The following is a 15,922-nucleotide window of genomic DNA, read 5'->3' as shown; positions in this document are numbered from 1 at the left end:
CCTGGAGCAGAACTATTCAAATAATTTTATGTCTCATATATATATATATATATATATATATATATATATATATGAAATTTTCTGATAGTAAGGGAAGCCATTTTAACATATTAGTTCATAAGACAGTATTCATGTATTGTTGATTAGCTTACATATCGTCGCTGTCCTTTTGAAACTCTTTTTCATGAAATGGAAAAAAACACTGTACTTTTAAACGATTAAATGTTGACAAGTACTTTTGGTTGGTTAGACATTTACAAAACACAGTGACAAACATTGATTGGAATATCACGCAATATGGTGATACAAGGTTTCAAGAGGACAGCAGCAATATTAAAAAATAACAAACAGTAAACATGAAACGACAAGAAGAACAACAGCAGATAGAAGAAGCAAGAACTTTAATCACACCTTTGAAGTACAAGGGTCTGTTCTGAAACAATTACTGTACATGATAATAAATAGAAATTCTCAATATAAAAGTGGAAAGTTGCTTCTAAGCACTGTACTAAGCATTTCATACAGAAACATTATACACAATCCCATGATTGTTACAGCGTAATCCAGCCTAACAAACAAATCCATTTTATTTATCTGAAGAAAGAACATCTCAAAGTAAGAAACACAGAACAGTGAACATTTGTCACAGTTTATATAAAATACAAAAATGAGTCTTTGTAAAATGATAAACCTACAATAAAGGCTTTAAACTAAATGAACATAATGTCTTCTTATCAGTTCAAAACTCCCATTACATTTGGCATGCTCTCAAGACAATCCTTGGTATTAATCATGAAGCTACAATTACGGCATTTATGCTGTTAATTACAGATGTACATGGATGGTGGAGGATAAAGCGGAGCATGGCTGTGTTTGACTGAGCTGGACTTTAATAGAAAACTGAATACAATATTTATGTAACAACAAATTAAAAGGTTTAAAATTCTACTTTGAAATCCAAGCAAAACATAGACAGACCTAAAACAAAGGACTCGTGATGAAATACACACAGTCAGGCTACAAATGACTCTTGGTGTTTGTCTTTTTGGTAACAGAACAATTTAACTACTTCACAAACAAAAGGGAGATCAATGAGATAACTGATTTGTAGGAATCTACATAGGTCAAACATGTGTGTTTAGCAAAAAGAACAAGAAGTGATGGCTAAATACATTATATAATAAACTATATCCTCATACTAATATAATGTCAAAAACGATATCCTCATACTATTATAATGTCAAAAACTCTTACTATTATAATGTCATAAACTATATCCATTTTATTAAAATGTTAAGGAAAATATATTATACATTATACAATATATATAAACAAAAACTTATTCTGGGGAACTTGACTTGACTTTACCTTGAAGTGTATTAATCAACCTCTTTGAGCAACAGTTTAACCTAAACACAAAAAAGCTCAAACTTGGCTAGGCTCGGCTGCACTATATGCATGAAAGGTTTGGACAGCATCATCCTTCTTTCCCGTTCCATGACACATGTCCACACAGACATATGTTGTCTGAGGACATATCTAGTCCCACCACCGCTTCCTGGGAGATCCTTGGCTTGTGTGAAGACGTAGAGAGAGGCTCCACCTCCCTTATGGGCTAGACGGAAGTCTGGGAGAGGGACAAGAACCCTGACTGTCAAAGCTTGCTGTGCGAGTTTTCCACTGAAAGAGACACAGGGATAGAGTATGGAAATATTAGAATGCAATAGTTTTAGGCAAGTAAGCTAAAACAGATGTTTTCCACACCTCCTTCTCAGACTTCTTGGGCTCTACTAGCGAATGCCAGTGAGCGATGGGTTTTCGAGGGTAAGCTAGCATTTCATTCCAGTGATCTCTGCCCAGTCCCTCAGCATGGCTCCCTACACGACAGACTCCAATGATCTCATTATGTCCCACTCTGTTCACCAGAATGCGAAAAGAAGCAATAGAGAGATTTTGGAGTAAATATAAAAGATGCATCATTGCAGAAATGCTGCGAGACACTTTTTGGTGTACAACAGCAGTGCATTTTTGCTATAGGAAATACGTTTTTACGTTTTCATATTGCAACTTGAAATAAAAAACATTATTTAGATTTTTCATAAAGTTATTCCTTAAGCTAAAGTTCATGGGTTGTGAGGAGACAGCACTGACAGCATGAAAATGAAGCCTATGAAAAATAAACATTTTTCAAAAGTCATTTAGAATTTTCAGTAGTATTGGCCATTACATTATTATGACAAATTGTTGATGAAAGATTTAAAGTCAGATTGATGAGTTTCATTTAAAAATAAATTTTTTGATGCCCCCACAGTTTTACAATGCCCCCAATATTTGTTGAAATTACAGCAGATTACAGAAATTACTCACAAATCATAATCCATAACTGATATGTGCAAGCTGACTTGATCCATATTCTCCGGAGGGATGTCAAAGATGATCGCCTCATTATATGTCGGATTCAGAGTATTCTTTTTTATGGACGTTTTCTTTTTTTTCAAGCGTCTTTCGTCGCAAATGAGTGACACCTTCACGTACGGATCTGCCAACGGAAAAGGTGGGTGAGACATGCCAAGCTCTCTTTGTTCCTTGTTTGTTCTGGTCCAAGTAGTTGCAGTGGCTTTGTTGACAATGAAAAATATGTCTGTCTAAAATGATAAACAGGAAGATGGAGCCAAATAGACTGAGCATACCTGAATAACCCGTAATATCCATGGCTTTGAGGTTCCTACATTTGATGACAGTAAGTGTGAGTCTCCCTGCAGTTGGCAAGTAGCAGAGAGAGAACATTATCTCTCCTAAATCCACACTCTCCTGTGAAGTCAAATGGATACAAAATCCAACAGATCATTGGATTGATGTCATTCAAAATTAAGCATAATATTGCTAGCAAAATTCTGTTTATGATAATTTGGTGTGCATTCAGTGACAGAGATATTAGTTATTTATGAGAGTGTCAACCTAATTCTACATCCGAATACAGGCCTGGAAAATGTAGAACTACCAGGTGTTAATGCAAGACTTTATTTTGGGCAGAAGAGGACTTGAAGGTAAACGAGACAAATTGTGCAACCAACTGAATTAGACAAGGATTTCTCATTTGATCATTCTTGAGTGTGAATTTGCACAAGCACTTTTATGAGTATTAAAAAAGCGATTGAGGGAATAACACAATTTATTTTTATTTCCTCCACAATTAACCAGTCTTTAAATATATCCCGTTGACACCTCAACGGCTGTGTTCAATGATCTGAAGCATGTACTGTACTTAATCACCTAAAATGATATGCCTTTTATCCATATCTATATTAGGTTATAAGCACAGTCCTTTTAGCCAATTTTTACTTCAAACACTCCCATTAATAAGAAATAAATGGAATGTATCAACATACTTTACAGGGTCAGTTCAGAGAAATATGAACATTCTTTTATCATTTACTCATCCTTATGTTATTCCAAACTTGTATGACTTCCTTCTGTAGAACACAAAAGAAGATATTTTGAAGAATGTTGGTCACCAAATAACATTGGACCACATTTACTTCCATGGTATGGACACAAAACCTATTCTCAAAATATCTTCTTTTGTGTTCCTCAAAATAAAGGGAATCTTACAGTTTTTAACATAATGACAGCAATTTATTTTGGGCTGAACTATCCCTTTATCACCCATCAAGTGGGCAAAAACAATTACGCTTTAATTAAAAGCTTCATTAAACTTAATGTATTCATATTGCAGGGGCAGTAATGTTCTCAACAGTCTCCTCTGTTAATGTGGAAGGTGTGGAGGCCTCACATCATGGTGCCCTAGACGAGATTAGATATAAAATGCTCGGAAGCATTGAGAAGCTGCTTGGAAAAAGTTACCCGCTAGGCTACAATTCATTTTCAACGAGAGTGACAGGTGGAACTGAGGCCTGTTGCAGTCAAACTGCTGAGGATATACAATAGGGAATTGGAGTGCATGTGGAGCTGGACCACGGGTCTGTCACTTCCATTATTGCTGGAATCCACCATATATTTATGAACTAAAAACTGAAAATCCAAGTAATACACGCACTAGCGTGTACTAACCTGAACTCTTTTCACCCTCTTGCGACTTCATAAACTCACAATAATTGCAACATGTTAATATGATATATGTTACTTAAAAAAGCCAGATTATGAATAGTTTGGCCTCATAGTGGAATTTCCCAAAATAAAATGGAATCATTATATTACCTTAATCAAGTTGCAGCAAAATTGCCGAAAGCATCTTTGAAAAAATATTGTTTTAACATTGACTAAAATAAAGTCAAAATGTAATTTGTTTACAAAAAGTTAAGATTAATAAAGTGCTGAGGCACAGAATATTGCAGTCTGCGAATTGTCTTTTACTTGCCAAGGCTATAACTGTTGTTTATTGCCCTCTAGTATGTTTTTAGTGCTTAATATACATTGCACGATTTGTCTGGTTTGGTAATCTCAATTAGGATAAATTGCTTTAGTATACCCCATGGGATACATTGTTTATGAATCATCTAATACTCAACCGTTAGAAAACCAAATCATTAGGGTCACATGAATATGACATTAACCACATTAATTTGACAAATCACCAGTGGGGTCTTGACTCAATAAGTAATAAAAAGAATAAATTGTCTTACGCTGGTAGCGTATTGAATGTCTTTCCAGATGGATGTCTCCCGTGAGAGGTCTGAGGCTTCGAAAAGGTTGTCCAGTATCACCTCCCCGATCATGTCGTGTCGTGAGAAGCGGTCAAAGTCAAACACGCTCAAGTGGAGCTTTCGGGACACCAGCTCCTCGTATGGGACGGGGAACTGGAAGGTTTCGTCAAACGTGGGGTTGAGTGTCTTGCGGTGGACCCGGGTCTGAAATTTACGCTTGCGGTCGGGCAGCAGGTAGATTTTGACGTATGGATCTGAGCTGCCGCACAGATCTTTGGCTGGCAGGTCGAAAGCCTTGAGGATGGTGACAAGGAGGAGCTGTCCCTCATAATCGTACTTAAGGGAGAAGTTGATCTTGCCGCACGTTTTACCATTGTCATTCTTAGATGAGTCCTCTACTTCCATTGTGCTCTGTTTGTAGAGTTCTGGTTGGATACGCCCAAGTGACGCTGCAGTGCAAGTTGGATGGTCCTCCACATCCAAAAACTCCCCTCCGCGGTCCAGACTTGTCACATGATGCATCTGTCTGGGGAGGTGCTTCTTGAAGGAGCTATGCCTGGCAACATTCAAACACAATTTGGCGGCTGTATCATCCTGATATGAAGCATTGGTTCCATCACAAAAGGTACACCAGGTGCTAATCTACATTTGAATAACAACCCATGAACGAATGCAAATGGATACTTCTAAAGGTTGTCAGATGACAGTCATGCTGCAGGGTTCTAATAATATTTGCGCAAAATACGTTTTTAGTTGCTTAACAAGTTTAAATCCAGCCCTATGGCTGCAGGTTCCTACTATGACCTTCCCAATAGTCATTAAAAGCCAGATACCTTCCTCAGGTCTAATTCTAGCTGACATTTACAAGATTTAAATCATTAACATGATTAGGATCGACTGGAACTAACCTCATAATGGCTCAATATAAATTGTTTTTACATACAGTAAACCATCATGACCTGCATGAAGGTCTTTGGATGCAACAAACATTTCTTAGTTCCTCCAGAACACTGACCTGTTAGAGGAAGCCGGTTCAGTCGTCTGCCGTGAGATACGCGTACGTCTCAGCAGATGATCCTTCATGGACAGCTGCACATCTGCAGGGATATCTGGCGACGTGTGACTAATCTTCACTGCTGCCTCCAGAAAATTCCCATGACCCTTCAGCTTGTCTGCTGCCATGACGTCACTGAGTGGTGGTGGGCCGTAGTTGCCGTGACCTTCTCTGGATTTCGCTCTTTCTTGATGGGTGGGGGCAAGGGCGGTGGCACTGGAGGAAAGTGCTTTGCTTCGCCAGGGTACCCAGCACAGCTTCCAGGTGGCGATGCTGATGACACCCAGCAGGGCCAAACCGCACACCACAAATACAAGCAGCAGGAGACTGAAAGAAATGTCTAGTGTATAGGACAAGAACAGAAGTGGACACGGTTAAAATGCACACAATACATAGATGATGCCATAATATTTGTATATATATTTCAATTACTTTGTACGAAAATGCATTCTGATTTTATTACTAGATATGCACTGATACTAAATTTCTCCACCAATAGGATAGCTGATTATTCTGAGTGCCGAAGATTACATTTATATCCCTTAACTTTCTGAATCTAACTAATTAATATAATAAATATTTATATAGAACATCAAATTTGTGATGTCAGTGCCACTACAAAAAAACTAGCAAAAAGCGAAAAAAGACAACATCAAACTGTAGATGCGCCATCACCACACTAAAAAACTGTATGGTCGAATTGTTTTGGTTTCTTTTGAGGAATGCTGCCTAAAGCTTTTATCCAATTATTTGTCTTTTTTTCTGTCAGTAAAGTAAAATCATAAATCAAATTGATCATGCATTTTGCCCAAGATTCTGGAAACGCACTACAAAGCACAACTGTATGTCACAAGTTCTCACATAAATATGAATCATTGCACACTGAAAAAGCAGACACAGTTGTAGAAATAATAATTGAGTCTGGTGCTGCTGTCTGCTTCTTTCTAGGACTTGGATTGGTCCCCATGCCCCCCAAAAAGGCCTTCACTGATGAGAACATCATAGGGTAATGACACAATGAGACAATCCTCAAAACACCAAAACTTTCCAGTAGCCTTGGACATGCATTAACACTGAAGTACACTTTACTTCCTGATGGAATTGCAAATGAGCTAAATGTAATTACAGACTTAATTAAAGAAGAACAGGTCATTAGTCAATTTTCTTCAAGGGATCCACAGAGGCTATAAAAACCAGCCTGACAGTGACAACTATATAGCTTGAATGGATGAATAAACTGTATTTTATTACAAATGCGTTGGAGTGCACGCATCTCAGGGACTGGGACCAAGAAAACAAACAGTGTTAATGAAAAATTCACATTTTGCCCATAGTCTTACAATGATTCGCTTCTCCTGATGGGAGGACTGTGGGAGCACGTAAACAACATGACAACATAATTAATGGGCCAATAAATGTGGCAAACTGGCAACTTAGAAAGCTTTGTAGAAAAAATGTGCTGTGTAAACATGCAGCATGTGCAAAGCAAGAGATTTACTCTACAGTACATGTCATAATTCCAACATTTAGTTTTTCCTCCGCAATTTTCCTGCTTAATTGCGTTCTTGTAAAGTGAATCAACTGCAGAAAACACAGTCAATCTGGATAGATGGTCTTTCACACACATCTGCAGTTTCTTTGCTCCCACTAAAATAAAATGAGGATTTGTAGACTGCTGAGAAGTGAAGTGTGCTGAGGATTAAAAGAAAAAACTAACTGTCTTTGTGCTTTAAGTCTTCAATAAGAACAAAGAATAAAGAGACTGAAAGTATTAATGCGTCCTACTTGTGCTATTTATTCTTTAGTATTTAAATGCCTGAGCGCTGTTAGACTCTATTTCCTTGTTAAAAACAACTAAATAAACCATCTTAATTCTTTAAATTATGTTATGGCATAATTATGCTCAAGGAATATTTATTTACACTGTAATAGGAGAAACACACGTTCACAGATTTTTACCCAATGAATTTTAATGACTTTAGTTGCTCCCTGCCCAATTTTAAATCTTCATTTTGTCTGAGTTGGTGTGATGGATGTGTTTTTCTTAATTCTAAAACAGGCTGATCATTTTCTATTGGCAGAAACATCAATGGTGTGAAATGTATACATTTAAATACATAAACAATAAATACAAGTTCATATGTGGTCTGACTTGGAAGCTTAGCAGATCAGCATAGGAGATAAGAGCTGTGGACTTTCAGGCAGCCAGACTCTTTTCTACCATAAATTAAATATTAATCGGTGTGATACAAGGTTACGCAACCATTGCACTGTTTATGCTTTGACAGCTTCACCTCTTACAAGCTGGAGTACATTGACAAGAACCAATTGCAATCCAAGAATAATACACTTTGTAGTAATGTCTATGATCCTGTCTACATGCAAAACAAGATACTAAAGAGTACTCTCTTTTATTTTGTCTATTTTGCTAAATATAAATTTTAATACATTTGATTAGCTATACACTGAAACCGATACCAGTATCGGTATCAGGCCCGATACTAAGCTCATGTTCTGGGAGCAGACTGACAGTTGAAGGGAAGGTGTTAACAGATCCTCCGCCCAAGCCGTCTAATTTATGTCATTTAGGCTAGATAGCCACTGCAGGGCGGAATTGCATTTTCAGATTTTAACTAAAGATTATGAGGACACATGCAGGAAGAGAATGTCCCACATTGGTAAGCTATTTACAATAAACGCTCCAATATTTTATGAAGAAATATGAATTTTAATTTCACTGGGACATTAAGGTGGAGGTGTTTGTAATTATGAAGCTATTCTATTTTTAGTAGCCTCACTGTGTTTTAAGCTAAACTTAAAAAGGTACAGGCATACAGGCTTTGGTATCAGCAAGTTTCAGAAAATAAATGGTGTCGGTGCATCCCTACATTTCATACATTTTTGTTGAACTTAACAATATAAATGATAGATTCATTTGTAAACATTGGATTCCATTTCAGAATGAATTAATTTTGAGATGTATTTTCATGAATGGAGAATTCATGTGCTTTTCCAGCCAAAGCTGAAAGAAATCCAGTGTGGCTAAACATTTCCTGTGACCACTAAATCTAATTAAGACTTCCTTGGTACCAGTGACAGAGAGCAACCGAAGCCCCAGGGTTTATTTTAACTTCTCTTCAAAGTGTCTTCAAATCTAACCTGGTATCCATAGAAACTTATACATTAGACCTTTTGCAACCCCTATTTTAACTGTTACTTCAGGGAAAAGATGGTTCAAGGCACTGTTGCACTGCAGAAAAATTGCAACCAAGGGTTTATTCTGCTTTCATCTGACATGGTTTGTTGGAAGCACCTTATTCATTTCAAACTTACAGTGATCATAAAGTAGTGCTGAACATGTGAATCCAATTAGTTCCAGTAGCTCTGTGAAGCAAAAGCAATGCTGCTGCCATCAAATATAGTTCTGTTCAGACAAGAGACAGTATGTTGAGTCTTTCCACATTTTGAAACTTTAACTGATGTTATTGTACTTTTGTTATGGCTATATATAGATGTGCGACATAAATGATGTGTGATATCTCCCATCAACGTATATTATGTTAGGTGGTAAACATTTCCTCAAAAACTGATAAATCATTTAGTATACACTCTTTAGTTGCTTCCCCATGCCTGCCAGGAATAAAAATAACACTAAAACCACACGTCTCAATTTGTATAAAAACACTAGGGCTGGAAAACCAGTGACTTTAAATAAAATGTAAATAATAACTGCATCCAAGAAGCTATTACATTTCTTTGTCCATGAAAATAAACTTATTTCAATTATTAAAATAATCAATTATTCACGTGCATATATAGGCCTACCACTTCCACCTGACCTCTACAATAGCCTGTAAGGTTCTGTAAGCTCCACCTAACACCATTGAGCCCTATCAAAGCTGTGGGAGCTCAGAGGAGGGGTGAAATCCAGTTAAATGTGCTCTTGCCATTATATAGCGTCCATTTACAAGTCCCTCTGGTATGAGGTTGTGACAGCTGTGGTCAGGCCTGGCAATGGAAACACAAGACTAGCCCACATTAATGAATAGAACAGTTTGCTCGTCTTCAGAACTAGAAACACGGCCATAAAGCCAATACAAACCATTCTATAACGACACTTGTCGTTTATAGCTGTGCCGGAGCGTTTAAGTGATTTTCTTGTTTTAATCATTTATTTAATTCCCTGCGTTACCAAACTCCAAGGTTAATTCATGTAAAGTAATAAGGTCCTTGCCCTGCAGATAGACTGGTAGTCTTTACAAAGCCCCAAATAACTCCAAATGGTAGCATCAATCACTGAATAAGAACATGGAAAAGTTATCTTCTTTCCATAGCAGCAATTTTCAGACAAGCCATTACTCTGATTGCAGAGAGGTAATGACTATAGGCAACCTACGAATACCTCTCTTACAGCAAAAGCCCTTTGAAATTCCAATGCCCCTATTGTATAAAACACCATCTCAAAAGTACTGTCATCACTCTGGGGTTACGTCTCTGTTGAGCCCCTAGAACAAACAGTTCCCTACATTGATAAAACTGTCCCACATAAGAGTGGTTGTTATAATCAGCAATAATGTTATTAAAAAACTGGAGCTCTTGTCTATGAATAATGTTATAGTATATGAAAACTTTAGGGATAATAACAGAACTTATATTTGTTTGGAGTTGTTGATAGAAAATCTATAAACTACAATCTTCTGTATAACTCCAACATTGATGCAGTTAATGTTGACTTCAATAAAAAACTGCGGAAGAAGATTAAGAGACCATTACACATTTTTATTTTATCAGCATTTATAGCTGTATTGTGGCCATTCCAGTCCAGCATCTGTTGAATTTCAACAAAATCAAACCTCATCCAACAGCAATGTGAAAGACAGACAGCATGACAAGACTTACGAAAACGGTGATAAAAACTTTTCCTAAATACATATACAAATATTACTGTTGTATTAAGGGATGCACTATACATTATCGGCCATATCGGAATTGATCGTATCAGCCGCTGGTTAAATTAAGACCTATATGTTATAGCCGATAAATCATAAATTAATTCCTCTGGTTAAACTTTTTCAGCTGCACGCCGCTCACAGTTAAAATCCAATACAGTACTATCTTTCTGTCATGATCCATCACTTACTGCTGTTAGCATAACATTTTTGATGTAGGTATTTAGATACATTATTTATGAATGTGTAAATTATAGGAACAAAAGCATTTTGTTTGAAGCCGAATGCTGTCTGAATGCTTTCTGTCTTGAGACCTGTCAGACATGTGGCTATTAAGAACCTTTTTCTGGGTTGAATATCTAGAATTTGTTTATTAAATAAAAAATATACCAGAAAAGTTTGTAGGATAAAGAATCATTAACGTAAAGTAGACTTGGTACATGATTTTCAGGGGGAAGAGAACTAACGGTTACCTTGTTTTCTGGATTCAGTGTTTTAAAATAAAAGCAGTTGTCCACTGTAACAAAGATCCATAAAAGGGAGGAAGGAGCTGGGAACCGGCGAACGTATAACAACATTTAATTACATAATCAAACAATAAGATGAAAGTACACCCATAACATAAACTCACAACAATAATTTTATTTCAAAATTGTGAGAAACATTGTTAGTAGTTCACAGAATGAAAAAAAAATATAATTTTATCTAAAACATACTTACTAACTGAAATGCTGTGCTTAATAACTGAAATGCTGTTTTTTCCGCGGCTGTATTGATAAAGTATAGATTATATATTTACTCTAAGTATATATTATAATGCATTCTAATATATTGGCAACACATGATAGGTTTACATATGAGGAAGAGGGTCTGATTTAATATTTAGATTTATTTTATATTTAATTTATTTTTGCACTGTATAATATAACACAAGGGACACACGTTTACTTGCTTTCTGCAGGTAACTTAAAAAAAAGCAAATGCAAGTAAACTTGCAACTTCACATTTAGCTAAGTCATAAGTGGTGTCAGATTTAAAAAACAATCCTACCAGTAATGAAACAAAACTGAAAAATCTCACTATAGGGTTTACAAGTTATTAACATGTTCCTCACCTTCATTGCACCCTGCACGCTGATGCGTGTTCAGCCGAGGAAAGAGAAGTGTGAAATAGAACCACTTAAACACATCTCAAAGAGCATTGTTTCTAGCTCCACAGCCTCATATTGTACACAGCATACAATTCAGGACAGTGTCTATCCCAGATAAGCCCAAGAAATCACATCACATGCCACTTCAGAAGTGCGGTCCCCTTCCTTTAGGTTAAAACTGGGCTAGATTAGCATTTGTTGAGCTGGCGTAAGGGGAGTGTGTGCCTGAGATAAGGCGAGAAAAAAGCTAGCTTACTGGTCTTGATGGACACAGCCAGTCATTCAAAGAAAAGGCTAAAGTGAGGGGCCAGTGCCTGTATTTGGCTACACAAATACCCTTATATCTTCCTGTGAACCCATTCTAAAGGCTACAACGGGGGTTCCTTTAAAGGTGAAATTGAGCCATTTAGGATAAGCATTTGAAGATGACGACATGTGGCAGCATGACAGACAAGGAAGAAACAGTATAGCTACAGTTGGCTACAGCGTTAGCCTTGAGGTGAAAACTGTCCCCAAATGTTAGTATCAAAAGCCAGTGTTCTTCATGCTGTGCACAAGAGGAATGAACACAGAATGCTCCTGGCTTTTATGATTTAAAAAAACCTATTGCATTTTAACAAAGCACAATGTTGCCTTGTTACACAACCTCTGTAGATGCTCAGTGAGGTTTGCTTTACAGTTGAATTTGGTCATTAGAGCCATACTGATGACACAGCATATCATCAGTACTATAAAAATAACTATAAAAATACAACCTTGTCAGCAAAACATCAACCAATTTTATGCATCCATCATTATCTTCAGGCTCATAATAATCCCTCCTACATATTTTAAAGTACACATTTCAGTGTTTTATCAATATGCAAATGTTCGGAAAATCTGTTTTCCTATAATAGCACTTCAGCAACAGTGTCCTTGCCGTAGCCAGTTCTATTTGTGTTTGTTTCCGAGCAATGCTTGTATGTCACAGTTTATTGCATGATGGTTGATCTGTAACTATGTTCAGGTCTGCTTTCAATACGATGCAACTGTGATAGTTATATTAGCACCCAAAACAACTCGTATCTTTCACTGCAGAGCCTTGAAAGCATTTCTACTCCTATCTACCAGTTGCTGCTGGGTTCCCTCTTTCCTAAGCACACTTTTTGCATGCATTTTCCCCATTTCCAAATCTCAAACAGCTATTAAACGGACAGGACAAAAAAGGCGTCATAATCACCTAAAGGTTGAGACACTGAGTCAGTGTAATAACAACGCACGACAGCAATGCACCATAGCCTGTTTTGCCAGATCTTGCATTTGTCTACATTTGGGAGATGCAGTTGACAGCAATGGTTTAACGCTAGCATCACCACTAGTGTGAACGACTGCCAATGGAGGATACTGGGGGACCGAGCGTGTTCGCCCAGTCTGGGCAGCGACCATGCTGGGAGAAACAGTGATGGACTAGACTGCACCAGAGAAGCAGGTCAGTGCACCTGCTGTACCCTCATCCACACACGTGCACCCCTGCAAGTGTACAAGTAGCAAACGATCAAAAACACAAATGAAGCACATGGGTACACACATGCATGTGCACAAACATAGACACTTGCATGTCTAACTGCAGTTGCATGATGATGTATGTGTTGTGTCCACACAAACAGTCATTTTTCCACCTTTCAGCACCTCATTCAGAAGAGGCTAGTCCTGCACACATACACTATGCGCTTGAATGAACATACAACTCGTAGGAAATATAGGCTGCTATACTTTAAGCACCCCCAAGGCACCAGTGATATCTTTCTTTGACTGCCATATGTTCAATATGCTCAGACCTAACGGAGCGAAAAACTATTGTCAGATCAATACAACATCGTACAAAAGAAATCAACCTTTGTACTCAGGTCATAAACACTTTCCCCTGGATGAAGCGACCACATCGGTACCTATTAAGCGATACTAAAAACTAAATTAGACGGAAGTCTCATGAATTGTTTCATGTAGATGATTCATTTTCTAATACGCCTTTTGTGAAACAAGGCTACGGCAGTCGAGGGAGGTTGCAGCAAACACCTGCATGAACGCCCTATCAATGCTACAGCAACTTTTAACTTTATAATTTAAACAAAAAAAAAAATGCTTTAACCAAGCAAAACAGAAAAGTAAACGAACATTCCTTAGGTAAAATCAATGCGTCTTTGTATAGCTAATGCGGTTTTGCGATATGTCAAAACACCCAAGCTAAAGCGCAGAAAAATACCTCACCAACTTTCTTAAAAACAACAAAATACATATGTTTTCTTACCACTAAGTTCTTCTCACTTCGGGTATTTCCACTTAAACTCGCTTTCTTAGTTTTGATCACCCCCTGCCACAAAACGGATCTTCTCTTCCCGCAAGCTTCCCTCAGAATGAGCTCTAGCAGCGCGCACGGGACCGCGTTACTATGGCAGCGGGAGGAAGCCCAACAATTGCTCAGCTCGAGAGATGCTGTATTGCAATTGTCTAGGGGCGCACGCACACACACACGTTTTTTGTTGCAAAGGCTGTGCGTTTACAACTGCCGCAAACAAATAACCCTAGGCTATTTGCAAAGACACCCAAAAGCAACAAATATATTCCAAGCAATAAATGATCGAATATATGTATGTAAACCGTAAATGGAATATAGTCTCATCTTAAGGCAAGCATGTTAATTAAAGGTCTTATTAATAAAAAAACTATTAAAAAAGCATTTACACAAATATTAGAAACACAAGGGTATTTAGGAAAGACTTTAAAGGTTTCGAAATGTAAGAATCATGCACTGTTAGGCTTGGAGCATGGAGCCATGTTTTGAATCCAAATGTGAATTTTGTGCTCTATGATACATGCATGGCTGCATTTATAAGGGTTTTGGACTTACAGCCCCTTTTTCTTGTTCATACATTTGTGTGATTCTCCGGCTGAGATGCCATGGTTCCCCATAGCCGACTTCTAGACAGATTAACATCAGTGATCTTGTAACTGCATTGGGAGGGGGATGTGCTCCTCAATGTAGGGGGGAAAGCTAGAGTTTCATCTCTTCTTCAAAGGCAGTTAAGAAATATGGAACACATATAATTTAAAAACATTGAAAATAAACAGTTCATGACGCAATATTTCTTTAAAGCAGCTAATAATTTCATAAATATCATAGCCTCTTTGAAAATAGAAATCTTGGAATTCAGCATATAAGCTTATTGAAAGGATGCTAATGGTATGAGATAATGCTGCCGTTTCAATGCAGAGGAGGATCTGGTCAAAGTGCCAGCTCTGTTTTAATTTCCATCTCCTGCCTTCAATGAGATACTGTACAACAAGGTTTATTCTAATGTAAATTGTGTGGTAATTATGTGCGGGCTCTATCACATCGTCTGGGTTTTGCCGTGCTTCCTGATTTTACTAAATAAGAGAATGAAAGATGTCGGTTTAATTAGGACTTTATTAAGGACATGGAGTATGGGGGCCGTAAACAAATAAAAAATTTGGAAAAGTCACGTTTTAACATAAGGATAATTAAGGGCACTGTCACTCAATCAAATTGCTCAAAAGTACCATAAGAGAAACTTCACACTAGGGTATATTAAAATATTGGGGGTCCAGTGTTGCATTATTGTACAAATATGACTTCAAATGATTGTTATCTGACATGAGGGCCTGTGTCATTGTTCTAGTATTTTCTGTTATGTTGAATCTGAGGGATGAACTTGGGCTGTAAATAAACAGGAGTGAAAAAAACATTGTTTGAATATTTATTCCGAAATAATCCTTCGCTTGTACAAAAAATATGCCATTTTTCACACAGGCTATCTAAATACTTAAGAATAAAAGCTCAAATATACACAATTCTTACATTCTTGCATATGGGTAATTAATTATACTGACGTTGTATAAAGCTGTATTATCATATGTTATTTGAGTATCTCTGTTCCTTTGTTTAGTCCCGATAACTCAACCGGATTTGAAATCAATATTCACAAGCTTTGGATAATGATTCTGTCAGACATGATGAATTTGCCTTTGTGCTATACTACAAAACACAATGACTGTGTGTAAATCTACAAGTGCTAGCAAAGCATGTTGCCACACGTGAAAAGAAATG

General features: G+C 37.3%; 1 protein-coding gene across 1 annotated transcript; it reads right to left on the bottom strand.

Annotated features, from left to right (window-relative positions):
• Positions 1 to 385: 385 nt before the first annotated feature.
• syt6b (synaptotagmin VIb) lies at positions 386 to 14,212 on the bottom strand. The gene is made up of 7 exons (XM_079483395.1): positions 14,105 to 14,212; positions 5,680 to 6,058; positions 4,644 to 5,220; positions 2,691 to 2,811; positions 2,368 to 2,539; positions 1,765 to 1,915; positions 386 to 1,680 (listed from the first exon to the last, which is right to left on the bottom strand). The coding sequence occupies exons 2-7, from the start codon at positions 5,844 to 5,846 to the stop codon at positions 1,609 to 1,611; spliced, it is 1,260 nt and encodes a 419-aa protein (XP_079339521.1). The 5' UTR covers positions 5,847 to 6,058; positions 14,105 to 14,212; the 3' UTR covers positions 386 to 1,608.
• Between the last annotated feature and the right edge of the window lie 1,710 nt (positions 14,213 to 15,922).

The sequence above is a fragment of the Barbatula barbatula genome (assembly GCF_947034865.1).
Source record: "Barbatula barbatula genome assembly, chromosome: 20".
Taxonomy (NCBI): domain Eukaryota; kingdom Metazoa; phylum Chordata; class Actinopteri; order Cypriniformes; family Nemacheilidae; genus Barbatula; species Barbatula barbatula.
Note: the sequence above shows the minus strand (reverse complement) of the source record. Positions and strands in the feature narration are given on the sequence as shown.

Bases quoted from the DNA above. Each gene is read 5' to 3' on its own strand.
- syt6b (XM_079483395.1), bottom strand. From the start codon at position 5,846: ATGGCAGCAGACAAGCTGAAGGGTCATGGGAATTTTCTGGAGGCAGCA. The intron at 2,540-2,690 runs GTATGCTCAGTC...TTCCGTTGGCAG, and splicing joins GGATATTACGGGTTATTCAG to ATCCGTACGTGAAGGTGTCA. The intron at 1,916-2,367 runs GTGAGTAATTTC...TCTGGTGAACAG, and splicing joins TCAGTTATGGATTATGATTT to AGTGGGACATAATGAGATCA.